This window comes from Emys orbicularis, chromosome 7 (assembly GCF_028017835.1).
Source record: "Emys orbicularis isolate rEmyOrb1 chromosome 7, rEmyOrb1.hap1, whole genome shotgun sequence".
Taxonomy (NCBI): domain Eukaryota; kingdom Metazoa; phylum Chordata; order Testudines; family Emydidae; genus Emys; species Emys orbicularis.
Window position 1 is genome coordinate 35,950,515 of NC_088689.1, and position 27,376 is coordinate 35,977,890.

General features: G+C 40.9%; 1 protein-coding gene across 3 annotated transcripts in view; it reads left to right on the top strand.

Annotated features, from left to right (window-relative positions):
• Positions 1-2,332: 2,332 nt before the first annotated feature.
• ATAD1 (ATPase family AAA domain containing 1) overlaps positions 2,333-27,376 on the top strand; it is a 34,291-nt gene continuing 9,247 nt past the window's right edge. Inside the window, exons 1-6 of one of the 3 annotated variants that reach the window (XM_065407586.1) lie at positions 2,333-2,384; positions 9,126-9,299; positions 12,787-12,885; positions 13,348-13,468; positions 15,631-15,831; positions 25,721-25,827. In XM_065407586.1, the coding sequence (XP_065263658.1) occupies positions 9,138-9,299; positions 12,787-12,885; positions 13,348-13,468; positions 15,631-15,831; positions 25,721-25,827 (690 nt within the window). In that variant the 5' untranslated portion in view covers positions 2,333-2,384; positions 9,126-9,137. Of the gene's footprint in view, positions 2,385-9,125; positions 9,300-11,672; positions 11,742-12,786; positions 12,886-13,347; positions 13,469-15,630; positions 15,832-25,720; positions 25,828-27,376 lie in introns of those variants that run through there. The other 2 variants (XM_065407587.1, XM_065407588.1) reach the window with 2 other exon arrangements.

Here is a 27,376-nt window from a genome sequence, read left to right on the forward strand (position 1 = left end):
TACACCTGTTGTATTATGTGGCTGTTGGGTAGGCATACAATATATAACAATTGTACAAAATTTAAGATTTGGACCAGAAGAAAAGGCTGGAGTGGGGTAGGGGTATGAAGGAGAGTGAAGGAAGACAAAAATGATTTTCACTAGTTCATCTTTCAGACTTCACAAAGTATTACACAGCAACTGTATCTAAAAGGCATGGACAGTTTTTACTCAAGGCAAGACCTACTCAGACCTTTCTTTTTAGGTTTATTTAGCATATATAACTAACACAGAAGGTAAGTGTATTAAAATCTTAACTTTTTACCCTTACTTTTTTTAAACTAGTGGATGGTCCTGCAGTAAACAGACAGCTGAGGCAGTAAATTGAAAAACAATAATAAATGTTTATTGATTAAGTAGTTTCCTTAAATTTTATATATCACTAGCTATATAAAATCTTAGGGAGATTTGATGCTGTAACCTTCAATCCACCAAGTTAAACCCCTCCATAAAAACTATATCCTTTTTTTTTTGTCAGAAAACTGCAGACATATTTTTCAAGTCTCTTCCCTTTATCAAAACCAGAGAAATGAGGATAATAACAATAACAAATGTGCCCAGCCTGGAATTACATTATCAAATAGGAGATGTGAATTTTGATTCTGAGCCAGCCGGAGATAGAAATACTTTGGGAGCAGAATGCTTCTCCCCTGGGGATAATCTTGCTCTTGACAAGCAACGCCACCCCATCATGCCTAATACTAAGAGTGTCACTTGTGGATTTGGGAGTGAACCATATGGACACATTCCTTTTTGGGTGGATGGAGAATCAAAACAATTTGATGTTTTTGAAAGATGGGAGAGTAATGTTAGACGAATCTGACAGATGACTGTCAAACCTGAGAAGTGAAGTTGGTGACAAACTAAAATACACATTTTCTGTACTTGGAATAACATTTTTAACTTTTTATTTATTGGATTATTATAGTTTGTTTGTAATCATACAATTATTGTACTTTTAGCATAAAGCTACTATATCTTCACTTGGAATAATATTTCAGTCAATTTTAAATTAGAAGTTAAATAGGGAAAGATCCTCAGCTGGTGTAAATTGTCATAACTCCATTGAAGTCAATAAGCTAAGGATCTATCCCATATTATTTGGGAAGCCAGTTAGCTGAAGCATGCTTATGGAATCCATTTTTCTCCATGTGATAAGACACAGCTCAAATATAATAGGTCCCAGTCTTAAAAAGATTTATGTATCTGCTTAACATTATGAGCATGAGGAACACCAATGAAGTCAATGAGAGTACTTGTGCATAAAGTTAAGCACGTGTATAAGTGTCAGAGGATCAGAGACATAATCATTAATAATGTATATACCTCTAACTGCTTGTTCTCAGTAGATTAGTTGATCTATATCAAGTAACTTGCACTTGGCTGTATGAAAACATATGTATTGCATTAGGAAAGTAGTATGTTGGTATATAGATGCTAGAACTGAGGACTAGGAAAGAATTGTTGGGAAAGAACATTCCCAGCCCCGTCACTTACTTCCTGTGTGACCTTCAACAACTAATTTTACCTCTCTGGGCCTACATTTTTTAATCTGTACAACGTGGATAGTAATAAAGGCCGGGTGTGTTCTGCACCAAGTCAGAGCTAAATTCCGCAGCAGTTCCACTTTATTCAATTACATATGAAAATGAATTATTCAATTATTACAGCAGCACTTGTACTATTTAAATTTGACCAGACGTTTAGATTTAAATGATTTTTATATTGAAAAATGCGTAACTGTTATTGTAGCAGGGAGCAGGAGACTTTGGCACCTCAGACGGCACAGCACAGTGGGTAGTATGGATTTGGGGGCTGTCACGGCGAGCCCGGGGTGTATAACTGTCCAAGGCGGTAACAGTTAGAGCGCAGGACCAGGCTGCCACGGCGGGGCGGATTCGCCCTCAGCGCGGCGGCAGCGTGACTTGGCGGGGAGGCGAGAGGCATCATTTCACAGTCCAAGGTGGTCGCGCCTTTCGGCGGCGAAAGGGACCTCGGCCGCGCAGCCTGGGGCGGCGCCGAGCCCCGCAGCGGGGGGCCCATCCGGCCGTGGGTGATCGCCGGGCGGCGCTCAGCTGCCGGGATCCCTCAGGCCGGCAGCTCCCCGTGGGCAGCAGCAGGGTCTGCGTAGGCTTCCCGCTGTCGGTACTGGCGGAGAGAAGCCGCGCTGGCTGCCCGCCCCGCGCCCGCCGGCCGGCCAAGGCGGAACCTTTGTGCGGGGCTGCCTGCTGCAGGGCTGGGGGAGCGAGTTAACAGGCACTCGCAGCCGGGGCCGGCTGCTTCCTTCCTTCCTGCTGGCGCGCGCCGCCTGTGACCCGTCGCCTCACGCTGCCGCCTGGCTCGGGGTGAGTGTCCCGTGCGGAGCGGGCTGTGGGCCCCCTCAGGCCTGTGGGGTCGGCGGGCCGGGCCGGGTCGGGGCAGCGGGGAGGTCACAGGCGGGGATTCCCGCTCTTGCTTGCGCTTCCTGGTAACCCGCGGCTCGGGGTGGGGAGGGAGGGACGGTGCTTCCTGCCCGCCACCCACCCAGCACTGCATCGCCGGGGCTGCCCCCCCGGGCCGGGATGCTCCTTTCCCCTCCCCTGCTGCCAAGGCCCGGTGCTCCAGTCCCTGCCCTCCTACTGCATCATTTCTCGCCCGCCATTGCCCCGGGGCTCCAGTGGTAATTCCCGGCCCGCTCCTGCCACTGCGGCAGCCGGTGCTGCTTCTCTAGTGAGCAGCCACCCTGCTCAAGAGGTACCAGCGCTATTGCCCTTCAGTGACTGGCGATAACATTGTGGAATCGTCTGGATACTCTGGAATCGTCCCAATACCCTGTCACTCCTGTTTTGCAGATAGGGAATTGAAGTCTGTAGAGATTAAATTACTTGCACAGGGTTGCATAGGTGGTCTGCAGTTGAGCTGGGAAGAGACTTGACGTCTCCTGACTGTGCCACTTTTGTGTTTTCCTAGCTTACCCATTTTGGCGTGAATGGACAGTGTAGGCCCACATTGGTGATCAGCCTATGATGTTCACACTTGTTGGGAAGCAGCATGGATAAAAATCAATTATTTAAAAAAATGGATTTTTTTTATTTAAATTGGATTTTTTTGATAAAAATGCTTTCTGAGGGGAATAAACCTATCTAAAGATAGTTTTAATTAAGATACATTATGGCTCAAAGATATCATTGTGGAATAGGGATTATTAATTCTATAGTACAAGACAATATTATTCATGTACTGTTTAAGAAAAGTTTTGTAAATGAGCTCCAATAGTTAATGGATTAGGGATCCAATTTTAGGGTTCCAGGGGCTTCTGTATAGATTAATCTTTCTATCTACGCAATGGGACTCAGTGCTCAGTCTAGAAGATACCATCAGAGATGCTTAGTTTTGCAGTTCTCAAACTGTGGATTTGTGTCTCCAGGGATAACATGCTTGTTAACAGCAAAAATGTTTTTAAATAAATAAAATATAGAGGTGAGAAATAACAGACCTCAACCCTATTGTCCCTCTGCAAATTTGTGTACACAGTCAATCCCTTACCTCTCTCTAAAAGTGCAAACTTTCAGAAAGTTCAATGAATAGAAGTTTGTTGGGGGCGGAATAGATCTGGACAAGGAAAAGAAGTAGAGATAAATGGGAGAAGGGAGGGACAGGCCGTAGAAACAAAAGTGAAACTGTTTGAGCAGCATATTCCAGAAGTCTTGAGGTCTTTCTGAGCATAGCCTTCATTGATTTGAGATCTACCATACCATTCTCTCACTGGAAGGGAAAACCTATAATAGCAGCAGGCCTTAAAAGAGACCCAGTTTGGGTCTCATCTCTCTCCGAATTGTGAAGAACATGTATTAAGGTTATAACAACCAACAAGAATGCACTTTTATGTAGAAATCCATGATTAAATTGAGTCTTCCTGACTACTGATTTAAATCAAATCCACCCTGATGGGAAGAGTCTACATGTTGCTTGTGAGAATCCTTTAGCTCACCCAAATACTAAAGAAAGGGGTTGGTGTGAGCTCTTCCTTTTTTTAGGGTTTCCCTCTGAGCTTCTGGCAAATTTACAGCATGGTTTTTGGATTAACCTGCAATAGGGACTAAACCGTACTTAATTGATGCCATCTGCCCTCAGTTAGAAATGAAGTCCAGTACCCTAATAACTATTTGACAGTTAGGCCTACTGTTGTATGTATGTTGGATTACATCTGTTTCCTGGTTATAAATGCCCCCGTTTAACACTATCAAGCTTTCTTGTATTAGGTCAAAATATTCTGGGTTTAGACTTTGGTTGAAGGTGAACTGGTGATCTCGGGCATGTGTAAAATAAGAACAAAAAGTGGTTTGACAGTTTCCAGATGAGGAGAGGTGAGGGGAAAAATAAATTTACCAATTATAAAAACAAATCTCTCTCTGGGTTTTTTTTTTTTAAAAAGTATGCCATAACAGCTGGGAGATAAAAAGCTGAAATTGGCAGGAAAATAGGCCTTAGTTATAAATGTTTGTAAGGAGTCAGATGAAAAATATGTTTTGATTTGACTGAGTTATTAGGATTAAAATTTAGCATGATCTTATGTACTACTGTACTATTTTTGGTGGTGTACAACTTTTTTAGCACTTTTTACTGACAGTCTAAGCAGAATTGGTATAGCTAATTTAACTGTTTAATGCACATACATGCTTCCAAACGGGGCATGTTGAATGAACAGTTCTCCTATGGAGCACGTTTTTAACAAGTATTGGCAGAGTTTTCTATGACCTTAAACCCTTTCCACATTGACTAAAGTGCACATGCAAAAGCAGTGGTTCTTTGCATGGAATGTTAGTTTGTGCTACTGAACCTGCCCTCTAGTGTATATCCTATAGTCTTTATATGCTTTTGACATTGGGCAGATTATTTGGGGAGAGTCCCATGAGACATATTGGATGTTTTAAAAGCAGAGAAGGCATGCTGTAACCTCTCCTCCAATCTTGTGACCTCCTGATGTCCTTGGTGTGGTCTCAGACTCTTTTCAGACAATATTGCCACAATAAAAACCACAGTGCTATTTATAGCGAATGAAAAAACAATCGGAAGGAGAAATGACACTTTTAGTACCTTTTTTACCTTTATGTAAGTAATAAACTATGTGTAACTTAATGAAGACTTCCATTATAAGCGAGCCGGAGGGCCTGTTTAGGGATTGGGATTTAGGCTAGCCAAGGGCTGTATTGAGGTGATTGGTATTACTGTGACAGATTCTGAAGACTTGATTACCAATGATTTTGGCACTCATACCTGCTGGTTAAAGAGGGGATGATAGAAAGGGGGGAGGGAGAGCTCAGTGGTTTGAGCATTGGCCTGCTAAACCCAGGGTTGTGAGTTCAATCCTTGAGGGACCATTTAGGGATTTGGGGCAAAAATCTGTCTGGGGATTGGTCCTGCTTTGAGCATGGGGTTGGACTAGATGACCTCCTGAGGTCCCTTCCAACCCTGGTATTCTATGATTCCAAGAGAAGGTTGTGAAGTACACAGATATTTGAGCCCCCTCATTTAATCCATGGTGTGCACTGGAGCCATCTTAGGAGGAGGAAATGCCTAAAAGGGTTTGAGGTGAGGTGGTTGCCAGTATGCTTTGTTTTGTGGTAGCAGCTCAGAGGCCACAGTTATGGATCAGGTCCCCATTGTATTAGGTACTGTACCAATACAACAAAAAGATGCTCCCTGATCTAAAGAGTTTATAATTTACCAGGAAAATATAGCAAATGGAAGAGAGGGAAGGTCCCTGAATAAAAGCACTCAGCTATTATCTATGCTTACATCTTGAAAAGAGGAGCATTTGCTCTTGCGCAGATGTCCATGGAAAGTCAAGAATTTTTTTTATGATAAGATAAGCAAAGTATGTCTTGGGAGAGCAAGAGAAACCAGAGCAGCTGCCCAGTTTTGTATGCTTGTGGAGGGCTTTTGTACAGGCAGGTAGAAGGGTGCAACAACAAACAAAATTAAAATAAATTAAAATGCAGCCATTGGTCAGACAAAGCTTTCTTAGGGCAGTTAATCAAAGGCTCAACTCTTTCTCAATGAACGGACAGAAAAATCCACTAAAATACATTGGGCAAAAGGTCTTAAAATATACCTCTACCTCGATATAATGCTGTCCTCGGGAGACAAAAAAAATCTTACTGTGTTATAGGTGAAACCGCGTTATATCGAACTTGCTTTGATCTGCCGGAGTGCGCATTCCCGCCCCCCCGGAGCACTGCTTTACCGCATTATATCCAAATTCGTGTTCTATCGGGTCGCGTTATAGCGGGGTAGAGGTGTAGTTTAGAAAAATTAACAAAAAAGCCAGTTTTTAGTTTAAGAGCTTTTCTTATAGTGTGTTATTTCACTGCAAGTGATTTGATCACACAGGGATTGCTAAATAAGCATCTTATTGGAGATTCTTTGGTGTTGGGTGAATATTTTTATTCCCTTTGCTTCAACAAACCAGGTTTAACAAAATCATCAAACTGTCTACATGATTCTAATTAGTTAATTAAGCTCCTAAAAAGGCAGGCTTTATCTCATGTGTAAGTATATACTTGGAAATTTAAGAGTAAAATATATTCCTAAAAGTAAAAATGACTTTAAAAGAGTTTAAAAAAATTTGTTTTAGTGATCAGTATTAGAACATGTTAGCCAGCTCTAGCAGTCCTCTGGTAGGCACTGAACTGTAGTGCTCTTTTATTCTGGTCTGCTGAATCCATGTATGGCATTCAGGCAGAACAGAATGGCATCACTGTCTTAACATGAGTGCAGGATCTTTGCATGTATGACTGAATAGCAGTTAGCCAAGAGAGGAAAAAAATTAAGGGTACTTTGGTTCTAAATCAGCCAGTTTGGCCTTGGCTGTCAGCTCAGTTTGGAAGTCAGCCATGGAGAAGCAGAAATGGTTCATGTTGCTAAAGGATGTCTTACTCCGTCACCCGAGACCACTGGTCTCCAACCTTTTTATGCCCAAGATCACTTTTTGAATTTAAGGGCAACCCAGGATCTACCCGGCCCCTTCCCTGAGGCCCCCCGCTCCCCAAAGGGCACCCCCCCATTGTTTGTTCTCCCTCAAGCTCACTCACTCTAACCGGGATGTGGCAGGGGTTTGGGAGGGGGTGTGGGCTCTGGGCTGGGGACGAGGAGTTCGCAGTGTGGTAGGGGGCTCTGGGCTGAGCCTGGGACAGGGGTTGGTATGCAGGAGGGGGTGAGGGGTGCAAGATCTGGGAGGGTGTTTGGGTGCAGGAGGGGGCTCCGGGCTGGGGCAGGGGGTTGGGGTGAAGGAGGGGGTATGGGGTGCTGGCTCTGGGAGGGGGCTCAGGGCTGGGGGTTGGGGTGCAGGAGGGGGTTCGGAGTACTGGCTCCAGAGGGGTTGGGGTACAGCCTCCTGCCGGGCGGCACTTACCTCTGTCAGCGGCGCAGTGAGGCTAAGGGAGGCTCCCTGCCTGTCGTGGCCCCATGCTGCTCCCAGAAGGGACCAACGTGCCCCTGCGGCCCCTGGGTGGGGGCGAGGGGCACGTGGCTCTGCGTGCTGCCCCTCTCTGCAGGCACTGCCCCCAAAACTCCCATTGGCTGGGAACAGGGAACTGTGGCCAATGGGAGCTGTGGGGGTGGTGCTTGCAGGCAGAGCAGCGCATGGAGACCCCTGGTCCCTTCCCCCAGGCCGCGGGGGCGTGCTGGCCGCTTCCAGGAGCGGCGTGGGGCCGCGACAGGCAGGGAGCTCTGCTGCGCCGCAGCGGCCAGAGATCGCGATTGACTGGGAGAGTCCGCAGGATCGACGGGTTGGTGACCACTGCCCTAAAAAGGAAGGCATCAGTGGTTGAATGAAGCTGCTCAAAGTTTTCAGACTTGAGATCCTCCTAGTTCAGTAGCACATAGTCCTGGTCTACACCTAAAAATTAGATTGACCAAACTACCTTGCTCAGGGCTGTGAAAAATTTTGCAACCATGTGATGCCATTAAGTTGAGATTTCCTTCACCGGAGAAGCAGTTGGGTCAACAGAAGAATTCTTTCACTGACCTAGCTACCGCCTCTCAGAGGTGGATTACCTACATGGATGGAAAAAAACCCTTCTGTTGATGTAGGAAGAGTCCACACTACTCCAGAATAGCTGCAGCACCATAGCTGTGCTGCTGTAATGTAGACATACCCATAGATTGCATCCTTCCACTGACCCCCAGATTCCGAATCTGAATTTTTTACATTTTAGGACCAGGAGAATTTATTATTTCTCCATCTGGTGTCACATCTAGGGAGGCTGCATCGCCTAAAGGAACTTTATTAAGGGATAAGGGTTGGCTTCAGAGAAGCCAACAATAGAAAATACTGTAGTTAAGTCTGCTACAAAGCCAGCATTTACAGCCTTCTGGGGAACTCTACAAATCAAGAGTACAGATGTCTTGTAATGGATCCAGACTACAATTCTCTACTTTCTAATACCCAAATGTGGACTACAGGTCTTAAAAATGTGACAGTGAGACACATACAAAAGTAATAGAGGAAGAAGTTTGAAATACTGTGTTATATCTTTCTTTAACAGGCAGTTCTTTTCCTTGTCTTTTTGAGTCAACATTTTTGATATTGTTAAATCACAGCAATAAAACAGCAGGCCTGAATAGGAATGGGCTAAACTTGGAACTAAAATGTGGCATGTTTCTATTAGTAAGATATTGTATGGTTGAAAGGAAGGCAAAATTTTTAGGGAACAACTTTTCTGAAATGAGGACCTTGTTGAATACATTAAAATACAGAAGCAAGGATTCAACTGGTTGTCTTTTGTACTCTAACAGAGGTGAAAATGAAACGATGTTGACTAAGCATTTAACCCTTTCCATTCTATTTTTTGTGCTTCTGTTTCCAGTTTGAGGATGATCATAAGTTTACATATTGTCAATCACAAGTGTGTCCTTTAGTTGTTTAGTTCCAGATTTAACTAATTATTTAGTTTAGCAAGAAGTTGCATATGAGCTTGTGCCACCACTGTAAAAATAGTCTAACTGCTACATAAGTGGATAAATATTTCTAAAATGTTTTTTTAAAAGAAAATAAAGTGCATATTTTTCAAGTCTAAAGCTTTTTTCTTCTGACTTCTGTTTAGTATTAAATCAAAATGGTTCATGCTGAAGCCTTTTCTCGCCCCCTGAGTCGGAATGAAGTTGTTGGTTTAATTTTCCGTTTGACGATATTTGGTGCGGTAACTTATTTTACCATTAAATGGATGGTAGATGCAATTGATCCAACCAGGAAGCAAAAAGTGGAAGCTCAGAAACAGGTAAGACCAAACTTTCAAATTTCTTTTACTTTCTAAGAACACTTTTATACAAACCACTCTGTATATGCACAGAAGCCAGTTCACCAACTGCTGAAGCACATTTAGGACAGGGATTGAAAGAACCCACTCAGTAGAAACGAGTGGGAACATTTCTCTGGAGGTATTATGGCCTAAGCTGTCAATCTCTGCAAAATTTAAACTTTAAAGTTTCTAGCTCATATGGTTGTGAAAACCTTCCAAATGTAAAGTGATGCAGTGTTGTCTTCCTCAAGTCTGCAGACAGCTCCAGTACCTTTTATGCTGCTAATAGCTTTGCTTAATTAGCAGCAGGGTGAAATTAATACTCTGTCTAATTCTATGGAACTGCTACAGCTTTTGGGGAATTTGAGTTAATATAGGCAGTCATAGATGTAGGATCGATAGGAAGAATAATAAGAGGCCAATATGGCTCCATCAGGAGCTCTTTACCTGAAAAAATCAAAAAGGAATCCTACCAAAAAAATGGAGACATGGACGAATAGCTAAGGAGGGGTACAAAAGAATAGCACCAACATGTAGGAATGAAAATAGAAAGGCTAAAGTACATGAGTTACACCTATCAAGTGACAGAAGGCAATAAGAAGAGGTTCTTTAAATACATAGGAGCACAAGAAAGGAGGGGGAAAGTGTACTTTTCCTCTACTTAGCGGGAAAAGAAGAGCTAATAACAGATGACATCAAGAAAGCTGAGGTGTTTAATGCTTACTTTGCTTCAGTCTTCCCTAAAAAGGTTAATGGTGAGCAGATACTCAACACAAGAAATATTAACAAGGGAGACTGGATGCAACCCAAAATAGAAAAGACCAGATTAAAGAGTATTTAGATATGGTAGATGTATTCAAGTCAGCAGAGCCTAATGAAATTTATCCTAGGGTACTTAAGGAACTAGCTGAAGCAATCTAGGAGCCCTTAGCAATTATCTGTCAGAACTTCTGGAGGATGGATGAGGTCCCAGAAGACTGGAGAAGGGCAAACAGAGTACCTATCTTTTAAAAAGGGGAACAAAGAGGGCCCAGGGAATGACCGACCAGCCTTACTTCGACACCTGGCAAGATACTGGAACAAATTATTAGACAATTTAATTCCTAAGCACCTGGAAGATAATCGGGATAAAGAATAACTAGCATGGATTTGTCAACAAATCTTGCCAAACCCAACCTAATTTTGTTCCTTGACAGGTTTATTGCCTGGTAGATAGGGAGGAAGCTGTCTATGATATGTCTTGATTTTCGTAAGGCTTTAACACAGTCCCACATGACATTCTCATAAGCAAAGTATGGAAATGTGGTCCAGATGAAATGATTTCAAGATGGGTGAACAACTAGCTAAAAGAGTAGTTATCAATGGTTTGCTGTCAAACGGGAGGGGAGGGCGGCGTGGCGTGGCGTATCTAGTGGTGTCCCACAGGGGTCAGTTCTGGCTCTGGCACTAGTCAATATTTCCATGAATGATTTAGATAATGGAGTGGAGAGTATGCTTATGCAATTTGCAGATGACTCTAAACTGGGAGTGGTTGCAAGCACTTTGGAGGACAGGATTATAATTCAAAGTGACCTTGACAAATTGGAGAATTGTTCTGAAATCAACAAGATGAAATTCAGTAAAGACAAGTGCAAAGTAGTTCACTTACGAAGGAAAAAATTCAAATGCACAACTCCAAAATGGGGAATAACTGGCTAGCTGGAAGTATGCCGAAAAGGATCGGGGGGTTATAGTGGATCACAGATTGAATCAACGTTGTGATGCAGCTGCGAACTAATCTATTTCTGGGGTGTATTAACAGGAGTGTCGTATATAAGACATGGGAGGTAATTGTCCTGTTCTACTCAGCACTGGTGAGACCTTAGCTGGCGTATTGTCCAGTTCTGGGCACCACACTTTAGGAGAGAATCAGGAGGAGAGCAACAAAAATAATAAAAGGTTTAGATCAGGTTTCCTTTGAGGAAAGGTTAAAAACCTGAGCATGTTTAGTCTTGAGAAAAGAAGATGGGGGGAGGGAAGCAGATCTGATAAGTCTTCCAAGTATGTTAAGAGCGGTTATAAAAAGAGGACAGTGATCAATTGTTCATATCCACTGAAAGTAGGATAAGTAGTACTGAGCTTACTCTGCAGCAAGAAGATTTAGGTTAGATATTAAGAAAAACTTTCTAATTAAAAGGGAAGCTAAGATCTGGAATAGGCTTCAAGAGAGATTGTGGAATCCCCATGATTGGAGATTTTTTTAAGAACAGGTTGGACAAACACCTGTCAGGGATGGTCTAAGTTTACTTGGTTCTGCCACAGCTCAGAGGGCTGGACTTGAAGACTTCTTGAAGTTCCTTCCAGCCCTACATTTCTATGATTCTCTACAGCAGCTAAGATGCTCTGGACAGGAGGGAGGAGACCGAGACAAAAGCCTTCTCAGTAGGTAGAGTGGTTGGAGTTTTAAATTTCGGTCACCTACTAACCAGAGGCTGATAGTCTTCAAGCAGAATCTGTGGATAGCACCCTAGTAGCAGTCCCACATCCTCCCCATTCCTGGTACTTCTGGGAAGCAGTGGGGTAACCTGGACCTGGCTATTTCATTCCCTCCCTCCTAAGTCTCTTGCATCTATCTAAAGTTTAGTCTTTTGATTAGTAAGTGGTATAAATTTTTCAAGTCCTGGTTTAAGATAGGAAGTGAACACTAGCATATCCAACAGAAACTTTGTATTTTACATAGTGCCTTGGTGCAAAGGACATCTAGATAAATGGAGTATACTTACCCCATCATCTTGGCCAAACTAATTAGAATTAACTCCCTTCATGGGTTCTTTGTTTGATAAGAAGTGGTCAGGACCACTCTCCAACATCATTTAACAGACTGCATCTTTAATGCAAAGTTCTTAATAGCCCTATGCTGGGGCAGTGCTTTTATACAGGCAGAGGGAGGAGTACCCCCTACTGCAGAGGTCGGCAACCTTTGCCACGTGGCCCATCAGGGTAATCCGAACGTGGGCCGCGAGACATTTTTGTTTATGTTGACTGTCCGCAGGCACGGCCCCCTGCAACTCCCTGTGGCCGTGGTTCCCCATTCCCAGCCAATGGGAGCTGTGGGAAGCGGTAGCCACCACCCATTAATGTGCCTCAGCCCTGTTCTGAAGGACTGAGACAGAGCAAGATTTTTATGCCTTTTCAGTCTTGGATGTGTCTGCTGTGACTGGCACTCAGAGTATTGTCTATGCAATTTTTTGATGTGACATTTGTCAGAAACTGAGACCATGAATTAGCTTCACATAGGCCACTGAGCAGATAGACAGTAATGCCTTTTTATTGCAAAGGACTCAAGCCATATTCAATTAATGACTTCCTATCTCATTTCTAGCTCCTAACTTCCAACGCCCAAAATAGCAACTGTTTAAAGTCTGTTTTTAAACTATTTAACCATTTTCTTTTTATAATGTTAATGGCTTCTGTTCTCTCTTTCTAGGCAGAAAAACTAATGAAGCAGATTGGGGTGAAAAATGTCAAGCTTACTGAATATGAAATGAGCATTGCTGCACATCTAGTAGACCCTCTTAGCATGCATGTAAGACACTATATTCACTGCTCATTTCCCCCCCTATTATTCCTATAAGAAGTATGGAACTTTATATATGTATCAAACAGAGTGCAACATTTGATACATGGAAGCTCTTAATAGTGTCATTAGTAGTCAAATCTATCCTTCAACTAGGAATTATATTTTCATAAATGTAGAACTTTTGAAATTTTGAAAGCTCATCATTGTCAGAACGTATCCAAGTGGAAAATAATTTTCTACCAGGAAATCTTAACTGCATCATAGAGAGAAACCTGCATTTTTCTCTGCATTTTGTTACATTATGCATAAAAATAATTAAATTTACGTGGTCTTGAATCTGAGATTTCACACTGCCCTTTTTTTGTTTGTTTAATGATTCCTTGGAGGCCATCTAGGAATCAGGGTTATGTTTGCTGGCTGTGGGTATGATACATTAACTTTTTTTCCAATACTGTTTTTGTACATCAGGTAACCTGGAGTGATATTGCAGGTTTAGATGATGTCATTACAGATCTGAAGGACACAGTCATTTTACCTATCAAGAAGAAACATTTGTTTGAGAATTCCAGACTCTTGCAGCCACCAAAAGGTAAGGAGAAAGCATTCTAGATCAGGAGTTCTCAAACTGGGGGTTGGGACTCCTCGGGGTCGCAAGGTTATTACATGGGGGGTTGCAAGCTGTCAGCCTCCACCCTAAAACCCACTAAACCCCACTTTGCCTCCAGCATTTATAATGGTGTTAAATATATTTTAAAAGTATTTTTTAATTTATGGAGGGGGTGCCGCACTCAGAGGCTTGCTATGTGAAAGGGGTTACCAGTACAAAAGTTTGAGAACCACTGTTCTAGATATAACTTGTCCGTGGTTTCTTTTTATTAACAAATATTGTAATGACTATCTAGGACAAAATTTTTTTTTTTTTAACTTTTATGCTTTCAAGATAAAGTTGGGTATTATCAATAATACCCTTGTGTTAAGGAGAAGGGTCAAATCACAACTTGATATTTAAAGTGTAATTCCTCAGAATGGTATTTTTCTATCACTTTAATTATGAGGATTGACATTATAGAATCACCTCATTGCTTATTGCTTGAGGCTTTTTGTTTCTTTTGTGAGATGGCCGTTTATGTTTAGTCTAAGATCTTTGCAGTACTTCACAAACGGTCTTCAGTTATTGTATAATGTCGATTTTTATTGAAGTCATATCCATGCATATTCTACCAATCCAAATACACATTTCCAAGAGACATCCAACTTGTGCATTAATTCTGGATTTCTGGTGGTGGGTGGTTTTTTTTTTTTTGCTCTTTACATTTAGTTTTGTTCTTTTTGCTGAGATCAGATATAGCTCTATGGTATATGCTAGGAAATGTTTCCACACTTCGATAAGGATACCAGTGCACTGATAGAAACAAAGGCCTTAAATGTGAAGAGTTACTGCAAGCTAATTTTGCAGGTCCCTTTTGACTCCAGTAATCCAGGCAATAAGGGAATGCAAGTGTGAATATGTAGACCCGTCATCCCTCCTTCTCTGGTGTTTAGTTAGATAAGTTCACTGCCAACTCAACCTGAGAGAGAAAAGGTCAAAAATCTGCTCTTATTTATAGTGTTGTAAAGTTGAAGTGTCTCCACTGAAGTTCTTAGTCACAATTGCCTTGTACTCATGTACATGAAAGCAAAATTTGGACCTAAGTAGTTAGATAGGAGGACAAGGCTTATTTTCTATCGACAAGATCTCTTCCATCTTTTCTTTGTATTATGTGAAAGCCTTCTTTATATAATTAATTACTGTGTACATCTATCAATTGTCCCCTTAAAATGTTCAGTTCTATTTTGTTTGGAAATAAACGTTTCAGTTTTATACAAAATTGTCCGCTGTTAGGAATTCATCTTGGTTGGAAAATTGGTGTTCTGTCATGTGCTTTAATAAGATGAAGAAAGGTCTATTTATGTAGACCTTCCAAACAGACCATGCCCCTCAATTTGATCAGTCATTTAAATCATGAAGATGGGAGATGCATCTCTTAAGTAATTATCCTTATGTAGATGTAGACAACCTCAAAAACATTTAAATTAAGAAAAAACTAACTCACCAGCTTCTGCAGCTGTGTTTATAGAGAACACCCATTTAAGTCTAACTAAATAAGAAAACCTGTTCACTACAGGAAACTGTAATAAATTGTTTGACTAATTTTAGAAAAAAAATTGAGATTAAGTACTTCTAAATAATATGCATGGAATTTTTAAAAAATGCTTTTAAAATAACTTGTATGGATTTCCCTACCTCATTACAGATTTTTTTCCATAAGTCTTTTCAGGAAGGTAGAGTGACTATAAACAAAGCCCTAGCAAATGCCCCAAGTAAGCAAACTGAAGTTCCCCCCGCCCCACTAGCTTGTTTGAATCATGGTAATGTAGAGTGTTACTTATAACTGTAATAGGCACAAAACAAAGCTTCAGATGTTTCTTAAGTTTAAAATGAGCTGTTCTGTATTAACTCTTCACTAAAAAATGAAGGTAAAGCTGTCTTGAATAATTTGAAATTATTGCTTTTTTTTTTTTAATATTAAGACAATAAGATAATTGCAGGACAATTGTGTACATGGAGTTTCGTGGTAGTTACTGAAAAGTACCCGGATGCCAGCCTTAGGGAAATCTAGATAGAACATGAGTTCATACATCACTGTTAGTCACACTGGGGTCTTTCCTTCCTTCCAGTGACCCTAAAACTTTAATACTGTTATTTTTCAGGAGTACTTCTCTATGGCCCTCCAGGTTGTGGTAAAACTCTGATTGCCAAAGCTACAGCAAAGGAAGCAGGTTGTCGATTTATTAATCTCCAGCCTTCAACATTGACTGATAAATGGTATGGGGAGTCTCAGAAACTGGCTGCTGCGGTCTTCTCCCTTGCTATAAAACTCCAACCTTCCATCATTTTTATCGATGAAATAGGTAACGTACATGCCTTTTTCTTAGTCATAGAAATGCAACATTAAACTTTAAGTGCAAGTTGATGTATCTGATGATATCACTAATTCTCAGAAAACATTTGTATTCTGCATACAGAACAAAATGGTAATAAAACAAGATTTAATAGCGTAAAAAGTATTGAAGAGCATCCCTTGCAAAGTAGCATGTCTCATATTGCAGAAGTCCTCTGATAACTTCACTTAAAATTTAACTCTTATCCCTATACAATGTCTTTCTTAATGAGCCTTTCCTTAAAGCTTTTCCAGCATTAGTAGTTACTGTTTGTGAATTTACACCTGGGGTTAGTTATAGGAGAAATAACACAGCGAACTGAAGTTCCCAGTTTCTGAGTGTCAATTCTGGGAATGTATGTTGATGGGGTACAGCACCACTGTTCTTTCTTTCTCCATGGGGCTAAGTTGGACCTTTTTAGGAAGCTCATGTTTAGAGAGGAAAGGCTTTCCTGAAACACGTAGTTATCACTGAAAGGCCTGGGCAGATTAAACTAGCCCTTCCGCTGGTAGAATGTTGAGGAAGCTAAGGGCTTGGAATTAGAAGACTGTAAAGAAATGGGTGGTTAGAATTAACAGAACAGTCATATGGTACCCGTGAAGAAGACATCTGCCTCGTCCCAGACCTCCCTACTTATCAGTTCATCTCTTATAATTACTTTCCTAGCAAATTTGGAATAAGTTGGTCATAAATGTAAATTAGATTCCTGGATAATCTTCGAACTGCTTCCAATGAAAAAGTGAGGTAACGAAAGACCTAAGCCTGAATCACGGAAGCAGCTGAAGAGGGAAGCACAGCAAAATCTAGCCCAGGATATCATGGCATTGAAAGAATTTCTCAGACAGACAGGATTCAATCTCAAAGGATATTTGTGGCCTCTCTAAACATGTATGTATGTCAAATCCCAAATGGTTTGCTCAGGAGAAAGATAGTATTCGCTTTCTTCAGAAGCTGCTCCATACCATATTTAAATTGGCCCCTGTAATGGGGTTCACTCACCGCTAGGGTGCCTCTTCTTGGCTGCTGTGGGGATTAGCTCCATCCAGGTCTGTTTTTCCCCCCCTCTCGATAGTTGCTCACACTGTTTCCCCTCTTGTTCTTTCTGTGTCTGGAACTCAGGTGCTCCCTCTTCATGACTCAGCCCTCTGGCCAGGTCACTATGTAGTCCTTCCTTTCCAGGCTATCAAAGCCCCACTGGATCAGCTGTCTTCAGCTGCTCCAGTTAGTCTTCCAATCCACAGCCAGGTTCTGTGCCACTTTCCCAATGGCTGATAGAGGAACCTGGCCCAGTCTGCTACTCTGGGTTCCAGTCCCAGGACGCTATGTCCAGCAACTATGGACTGCTTGCTATTTCCCTGGACTCCTTCCTACTTCTCTTGTGGCTCCCCTGCTCTCTGGGTTTCCTAGCCCAAACTCCCTCCTTCCAGGGAGTAACTGCAGACTACCTAGCTCTGTAGCTTTAAACACACCTTACTTCCCTTTCAGCCCCTTTCGACTGCCTGCTTCCTGATTTTTATATCTGCCCTGCATGTTTCTTCTCAGGGGGCTCCATCATCAATCAACCTTTCAAGCACAGGCTGCACCTGGGGGAGAGCCAATCAGGTTAATTGACCTCAGTTAACCTGCTCTGCTTTGTGTGGGTGGACATCACCATGGACCCCAGCTGCCATTAGTTATTGAAAGGGCCCATCAGATGCCTGGTACTAGAAGGCAGGAATCTGACAGGCCCAGACCCATCATCTTCAAGCTGCTGAAGTTCAAGGATATGCTGCCAGAAATGCTAAAACCTTATGTATAAGGGCCACAGAATCTCTCTTTTTTTCTGACTTCTCCTCTGATCTTAACAAAAAGAGCCCTGCATTCAATGGCATATAGCAAATCCTATGGGGGACCACTGTCAAATGCAACACCAAGTACCCTTCCACCTTCACTGTGGATTTAGCAGGCTTCACAAGATTTTTGCAAACCCCCCTCTGAAACTTGGCAGACACTTAAAAGACTGAAACCAGATGTGACCAAAAATAGCAGATTTCCCCCCCCCCCATCATGAAAAGCATACCTCAACAAATGTAGAAATCAGTTTGTTTTCCTATGTATTCTTGTGGATATGGTAATATTCACTTTTATAATCTTCCAACTCCAAGCAGATAACCAGCTAGGCTGAACTCTTCCGTTGACCACCTTTTGGAACTGAGCAGTAACAACTGTAGAGCACTGGAGAGAGTAACAGATTAACACTAAACTGGGTGATATAGCACTACATATTGATTGTAGTATTATCTGCACTGATCATCACAACTTGCACAGCTAGACAGAACCTCTTCACTAGAACCTCTGATGGATCATGTTATGGTAACCACAAATCCCTTGGAACAATCCATACTCCTGATATGTAACCTTAAATAGCACTAGTTATTCAATTTGTGCAGGGCATCTGACATACAATTAATATGAAACTTTTTAATATATATTTAGATTTTGTACTAATTGATATTTGATTTATCAAATTACTTAAATATATTTGTGTTTAGAATATTATTATATAATATAGGAAGGGCAGGAGCAGAGGGAACTGAAGCAGTCAGGGATCTGAACATGCCCACATTGGCTTGTTTTAAGTCTGAGGTTTTTTTGTTTTCTGTTACAAATATACTTTGGAAGACACCTATTTAACTATAGATCTTTTTGTATACCTGACACCCTTAGACTCAGTTGAAGGCAAAAATTCATTCAAAACTAACCAGTATCTAATATGTCTAAACACAGATAGCAGCCTAGAGATGTGGTATTACAATATTAGTGGAGACATATGTCTTTAGAGTAAGGTTATACATCTTAAAATTAGGGTTGTTGATTAATTGTGGTTAACTCACGCGATTAAAAAAAAATAATTGCGATTTTAATTGCAATGTTAAGCAATAGAATCCCAATTGAAATGTATTAAATATTTTTGGATGTTTTCTACATTTTCAAATATATTCAGTTACAACACAGAATACAAAGTGTACACTGCTCACTATATATAATTTTTATTACAAATATTTGCACTGTAAAAAAAATATTTTTCAGTTCACCTCATACAATACTGTAATGCAATCTCTTTATCGTGAAAGTGCAACTTACAAATGTAGATGATGTTGTTGTTATGTAACTGCCCTTAAAAACAGAATTTTAAACTTTGGCCTAAAAGTCCACTCAGTCCTACTTCTTGTTCAGCCAGTCAGTAAGGCAAACAAGTTTGTTTATATTTATGGGAGATAATACTGCCTGCTTCTTGTTTACGTCACCTGAAAGTGAGAACAGGCATTTGCATGGCACTTTTGTAGCCGGCATTGCAAGGTATTTACATGCAAGATATGGTAAACATTCATATGCCCTTTCATGTTTTGGCTACCATTCCAGAGGACATGCTTCCATGCTGATGACGCTCATTAAAAAATAATGCATTAATTAAATTTGTGACTGAACTCCTTGGAGGAGAATAGTCTGTCTTCTGCTCTGTTTTACCTGCATTTTGCCATATATTTCATGTTATAGCAGTCTCAGATGATGACCCAGCACGTTTGTTTTAAGAACACTTTCACTGCAGACTTGACAAAACGCAAATAAGATACCAATGTGAGATTTCTAAAGATAGCTACAGCACTCCACCCAAGGTTTAAGAATCTGAAGTGCCTTCCAAAATCTGAGCGGGACAAGGTGTGGAGCATGCTTTCACAAGTCTTAAAAGAGCAACAGTCTGATTCGGAAACTACAGAACCCGAACCACCAAAAAAGAAAGTCAGCCTTCTGCTGGTGGCATCTGACTCAGATGATTAAAGTGAACATGCGTCGGTCTGCACTGCTTTGGAAAGTTATCAAGCAGAACCCCTCATTAGCATGGACGCATGTCCTATAGAATGGTGGTTGAAGCATGAAGGGACATATGAATCTTTAACGCATCAGGCCCGTCGCATCTTGCGACGCCAGCTACCACTGTGCCATGTGAACACTTGTTCTCACTTTCAGGTGACATAAACAAGAAGCGGGCAGCGTTATCTCCCATAAATGTAAACAAACTTGTTTGTCTGAGTGACTGAACAAGAAGTAGGACTGAGTGGTCTTGTATGCCCAAAGTTTTGCATTGTTTTATTTTTGAATGCAGTTATTTTTATGTACATAATTCTACATTTGTAAGTTCAACTTTCATGATCAAGAGGGTTGTACAGTAACTCCTCGCTTAACGTTGTAGTTATGTTCCTGAAAAAATGCCACTTTAAGCGAAACGATGTTAAGCGAATCCAATTTCCCCATAAGAATTAATGTAAATGGGGGGGGGGGGGGGAGGGGGGAGGGTTAGGTTCCAGGGAAATTTTTTTCACCAGACAAACTATATATTATGTAAATATACACACAGTATATGTTTTAAACAAACAATTTAATACTGTTCACAGCTATGATGATTGTGAAGCTTGGCTGAGGTGATGAAGTCCAGAGGGTGGAAGAGGGAGGGATATTTCCCAGGGAACGCCTTGCTGCTAAATGATGAACTAGCACTCGGCTGAGCCCTCAAGGGTTAACACATTGTTGTTAATGTAGCCTCTCACACAAGGCAGCACGAACACGAGGTAGGGGAGACAACATGGCAGACAGAGACAGACACACACCTTGTGTGTGTGGGAGAGAGAGAGATGCACATTGCCCCTTTAAGTAAGCTGACCCACTCTTAAGTGCATTGTCTTTTTAAGTGGATCAGGAAGTTGAGACAGCAGCTGCTGCCCCAAGCTCTCTGTCTCTCTCCGTCCGTGTCCCCTCCCTGCTCTATATGGAGAAGGGGTAAGTGGAGTGCAGGGGAAGGGGGACACCCTGACATAACCCCCCGTCCCCCCCTCACTGCACAGCAAGCAGGAGTCTCTGAGAGCAGCTCCAAGGCAGAGGGCAGCAGCAGCAGCAGTGGGGGGAGGGACAGCTGAACTGCCAGCAATTGATCGCCTGCTGGGCAGCTGCAGCACAGGGAACTTAGGGGAGCGGGGAGCTGATGGGGGGCTGCTGGTCCACCCTGGTTCCAAGCCCCCACCAGCTAGCTGCAACGGGCTGCTCTTCCTGCAAGCAGTGGACAAAGCAGGCGGCTGCCAAACAACGTTAGAAGGGAGCATTGCACAACTTTAAATGAGCATGTTCCCTAATTGATCAGCAACGTTAACCGGGATGACTAAGTGAGGAGTTACTGTATTACAATACTTGTCTGAGGTGAATTGAAAAATACTATTTCTTTTGTTATAGCACAAATATTTGTAATAAAAATAAATATAAAATGAGCACTGTACTCTTTGTGTTCTGGGTTGTAATTGAAATCAATATATTTGAAAATGCAGAAAACATCCCAAAATACTTAAATAAATGGTATTCTATTATTGTTTAACAGTGCGATTAATCACAATTTTTTTAATCGCATGATTTATCACGATTACTTTTTTAATCACTTGACAGCCCTACTTAAAATATCTTTTAAAACTTTGCCACAAATTTTCTGTGTGTGCATACCTGGAATGTGTGGGGACCTAATTGACCTTCCAAAAGAATTAAAATCCTGAGACATCTCAAATCAAAAAAGGTGCCGAGTGGCTTTATTGCAGGAACCTCATCTACCAGAATTAGATGAATCAAGAAAATGTGGGTAGGTGTTGAGTATCATTAATCGTTGCATTTTAAGAGCAGAGGCATATTCATCTTAATTCATAAAAGTATAACTTTTCAATGTATCCAGTCTTAGTCTGATCTTGAAGGAAGATATGTTCTTCTTGAAAGTTGTTGGCTCAAAAAAAGTTAATTCTAGGAAGCATTTACAATCCAAGTGGCGGTAATTCTGAATTTTTCAAAGACGTTGCAGACATTCTTGCTAATAAAATACATTCCTGTAATACTGGGATGCAATTTGAATACTAGGCTAGATAGACATCTGGACGAATCCAATTACATGAGAGCCAGCTGTCAAAGCACAATAGACCAACCCTCATTATTAATGAATGAACTAGATTTAAAAGATATATGGAGACAGACATTCCAAGGAGCATGACTATACACATTTCTCTACAGTGTGTTCATCTTACTCCAGAATTGACTTTTTTCTAGTGTCTTCTGAACTGCTTTCAGCATACCTAGAAGCAACCATTCATGATATATTAATTTCAGATCATATTCCAGAAATACCGATGCTGGTTACACCTCATTAAAGTCTTCTAGCTGGAAGCTGAACACTCTGCTACTAAAAGATGCAAAATATTGTTCCACAGTTGATTCAGTCATCTCTAATGTTATACAAGAAAATAAGCGCTCCACGACCTCTGCTATCATCTTTGGGAAGCTCAGAAAGCTACTGAAAAGGTTGAATGCATAAAATATGCCTCCTAAAAGGAGAAAAAGAGAGAGACTCATGTTACTAAACTCTGACCAAGTGAATAGATGAATTGCAGAGAACACACAAGACTGACCCAAATAATGAAAATCACCTACTTTCTTTATTCAATATCAGATTTAAATATAATGAATGCTTATCTAGCTAATTATCATTTACACTTAACAGGGTCAAACTAAGATATTATGAAAGGGGAGAAAAAGCATGTAAACTCCTTGTCAAAAGATTTAAGGTGGAATTAGCCACCCATAGTATTTCTTCCTTATAAGTAGACAGGAGTGCTACCCTTGAACCAATAGATAGAATTGCTTAAATTGATTATTCATATCAAGCTTTATATAAATCAGATTAGTGTGACTCTAATAAATGTGATCATTTCGTTGAAGGCCTACCTTTTAATATCCTAACTTCAGAACAAGTGTTGTTTATGGACAAAGCTTTCACAGCACAATAGATTGAACAAGATATACAAAATAGGAATTCCGGCAAGGCCCCTGGGATGGATGGCTTTCCGACAGATGTCTACAAAATGTTTTGTAATCAGCTATCTTCTATTCTTTCAAATGTCCTCACTGAAAGAGTCCAAAAGGGAATCATGTCTTGTGACGTGAGAACTGTTTTAATTACTTTTTAATATGAAAGAAGAACAAAAATGGTTGCAACTGTGGTGACTTCCTCATCATCTCTATTGAACACAGATTGCAAAATAAATGCAAAAATTTTAGCAACATAACTGAACACTATAATTCATGGGATGATGAATGCAGATCAGGTTGGTTTCATTAAAGAAAGATTAGCTACAGATAATACGATAAAAATTGCTCACTTGATCCAGTAAACTCAGATTCAGATGTTCCCTTCATAGCCTTATTGCCAGATGCAGAGAAGGCTTTTGGTAGGGTTGAATGGCCTTATGTAATGGCCATCCTAAAAAAATTCAGATTGACCCAATGTTCCTCAATTGGGTCAATATATTATACAGCTCCCCCTCACTTTACTACCAATTAGAGAAATTATTTCTCCCACATTTCAACTAGAAAGAGGGACGCAACAGGGCTGTCCTATCTCATCCCTCTTTTTTTAAATCTCTCTTGACTCACAGGCAATGTATATACATCAGCACTCAGCCATAGAAGGTGTGATTATAAACAGGAAGAATACAAAATCAGTTTATATGATGATGGCATTTTTGTACTATTGAAGATTCCATACTCATCAATCCTATCATTATTGAATGTAGTTGGCATTTTTGGAGATATCTCTGTTTTTTGCATTAACTGGAATAAATCACAAGCAATGGATAAATCACACCCCCCCCCCCAAAGTTTCTTCTCAGTTTCAGCATTTTCCCTTTAAAATGTGCAATGAAATAACTTATTCAGTAATTAAGATTTGTCCTAATCTTCATAAAGTTACCTCTATAGATATGGACTATATATTAAAAGAAATTTCCAACGATGTAGAGAGGTGCATCTTTTCCCTCTGTCCTTACTGGGGAGAATAGAAATAGCCAAAATGAATATCTAAGATTGACATATATCATTAGTCTATTGCTTTTCAAGGTCTCTCCCTCACTCTTTGCTTGAATAAAAAGCTTATCATGCAATTTATATGGGATTTAAATCTTTATTACATCAGAAAACATTTGGAATGCTGGGTAAGGTAGTTCCCCTCCAGTGGTTTTGCATATACACCAACCTGGTCTGAAATCGAAGAAGGCTTAGCCATACCATTCCCGCTCTTCTTCTATAGCCCTTAATAGGCTACCCATGCCCTTAAGGAAAAATCTTACCTTCGCATATATATGGGGCACCCTCCAACGCATTAATAGGATTATAACCAATGTTACTAATTTTCTTTTCATACCGCTATAGGATAACCCATGCCTCAGGATCAAGGCTAATTTCACACTTCTCTGGCTTAATGTGAACGATACTTCAAGCTCTTTATCCCTGAGATCCTTGCAGAACAAGATATTAAATGGATACTACTGAACTCCAGAACGTTTGTCTAAGGCTAGATTGGCAACACACAGCAAATGTTGGAGATGTAAACAGCTACATGCCAACCTTTCACACATCCTCTACACCAGTCAAAAAATGCATGTGTTCTGGAACACCATATTAAATGCTCTCTCAAAAACTCTATCACTATCTTTCCTCCTCCAAGCTTGTGTATTTTAGGGGTGCAGGATAAGTTGGTATTACCAATTAACATTAAGAAATGGATTGCGGTAACTATTTTAGTGGCCAAGAGAGTTATTTTGAGAAAAATGGAAATCTGCAGTTCCTTCCCTCATACGGAAGCTGGCTTAGTGAGAATTCTACTACTGCATTATTGGAAAAAAGACTAATAGAAACATTTGGAAAAAGTATGAGGTCACATGAAACTATGGAATACTTTTGCAGTTTAGTATGTATTAGTCCCTGATACTCCTAGGTTATGCCCTACATGACCTTTCGGGGTTCAGTTTTTGTTTGTGATTTTGTTTGTTCCAAGTTTTGCAAATAATGAACACTGAATTTTGTTATTTATATGCTATTTCCATCCTGTGCATGTATTTATATATTTTTTTGTATATAAAACAATAAAAATAAAGTTAAAGAATTAACAGAACAAACGAGAATGGGGAAGGAAGAAGAAAATTTAAAACAAACAAAAATCTATATAAGGATTAGGGAGAAAGGAGTGATGCTATTTGTTAGGAGCATGAGGATTTGTCTTTAATGTCGAAGTCATGAATCCATAACAAAGTGAAACAAGAACACTTCAGTTAAAATTGCTCATTCTCTCTTACACCAAGCACTTCTTAAAAGGGACACGGAGAAACAAGATTCACTGTGAAACATGTAGTGAAACTGCCACTTTTCTCCAACTTCATATTTATGGTGGAGTCTTTTTCCAAAGACAATCTATTTTCCTTCTAGAAGCACTCTTTTAACAACAGTAAATGCTTCTGGAGATGATTAGTAGAGCTAGAACGCTGCATGAAAAGTGAGTGGGCCACTTTATATTAAACATGCAACTATGCTGTAATAGTCTCCTTTGATAGCTTCTTAGCTCGTCATATTCTCAGAGGGAGCATGATAGTCTGCATGAGGAGCAAGAATGAAAATATCTAGGAATGGAAGCTGCCTAAGATACTAATTATATATAGGAAGTGCTAGTAAGATACCAGATAAAGTAAAACATTGGCAAATGCAGATTTTTCTCCTCTAGGTTTTCTACAATATTTTGTGATTATTTCACAAAATCTGAGACCGTTTCATGTGATATTTCATGTACTTATATAGTGCTTAGATAATGTAACCAAGAAGATCTGACTAAAATTTCAGTATCTCTCTCCATGGTCCTAAATTATTTTTCTTTTGTGATTACAATCTTATAAATTTGCCCTTGGGAAATACATAGTTGCTGTGGTTGAATGTGAAGGTAAATAATGCTCATTGAATCTCTTTCATTTAGATTCCTTTCTACGAAGCCGTTCAAGTTCTGATCATGAAGCTACAGCTATGATGAAAGCTCAGTTCATGAGTCTGTGGGATGGTCTGGACACTGACTATAGTTGCCAAGTGAGTTAAAAAAATAAGATGAAAACTACCATAATTCTCACGGAGAAACTTAATACACCTCTACCCCGATAGAACGCGACCCGATATAACACAAATTCGGATATAACGCGGTAAAGCAGCGGGGAACCCCAGGCCCTTTAAAGCGCCATCCGAGCCCCGCTGCTTTACCGCGTTATATCCGAATTCGTGTGGAGCCCCGGGCCCGGCTGCCAGAGCTCCAGCGGTGATTTAAAGGGACCAGGGCTCCCCACAGCAGCTGGAGCACCGGGCCCTTTAAATCCCCGCCGGGGCTCTGGCAGCCAGGCTTGATTTAAAGGGCCAGAGGCTCCAGCCGCTGCGGGGAGCCCCGGGCCCTTTAAATCCCCAGCCCCGCTGCTGGAGCTCTGGCAGTGATTTAAAGGGCCCGGTGCTCTCCTCAGCGGCTGGAGCACCGGGCCCTTTAAATCACTGCCAGGGAAGCCGGTCCAGTCTGGCACGCAGTACCGGACCGAACCCGATATAACGCAGTCTCACCTATAAGGCAGAGAGATTTTTTGGCTCCCGAGGACTGCGTTACATCGTGGTAGAGGTGTATATTTTTTTCTCCATTTAGGAAGTGGTCAAAAATAGCTTATTGGACATAGTAGCTGTCAGACGAATTTCTCTATTTTGTTGCTGGATGGCAGAATATGTAGGAACAAGAACCCTACGCTAATAGTCACTTCATGCATTCATGTTACTGTGGACAACAGTAAATTATAGATACTTAAAAAATCCCCCCCCCCCCCCAATAATATAACCACAAGATTTGAGATGATTTAAATTTGGAGCTTTATTACTTGAAACAAAATCCCATGAACAGTTGTTTCAGGCTAAATGTAGTAGCTAAGACAAATACAAATCACTCTTGGCTTGTCTAACTGGCGAGGAAATAAACCCACACTGTTCCTTCTGAAATTCACTTGCATGACTCCTAAATCTTAGACCCCAGGAGCCTTATTGAAAGATTTGAATATTAATCCCAATGCTATCAATACTCATTATAGAAAAGTCTAGACATCCTCCCTCCACCAGCCCCGCTTTATCTCCAACAGAAGCATAATCCTTACGCTTACTGAGCTAAGCCTGAACGTTCCGGAAGCTGATCTTACCAGAGCAGGAGTTTTGACTCATTGCCTCATTTATCCAACCCTTCCTTTCTCATCTAACTTTTGGTAACAATATCAAATTAGAAAATAATAATTGATGCTGCTTGTAAAAAAAATACTTGTGAGAGACTGAAATTCTGTAGCCTAGAACAGTTGGAGAGTGACAGGGCAGCCTGCCCCCACACCATCCTATCCATATTTCTCAAATTTGACTCAGAGAAACCTCCTTATAAAGCTGAGAGGGCAGTTCTCTCTCCATATCTGTTAAATGCTTGACCTCTGTACTCAGTGTCAAGATGACATTTGAAGTGATAGTTTTACATGTAGAAATTAATCCACTAGGAATTGGACAGATGACCATACTTGTTTCACATAGACCACCAAGCAGTCATTGGATGGTAACCACAATCACAATGCACTTA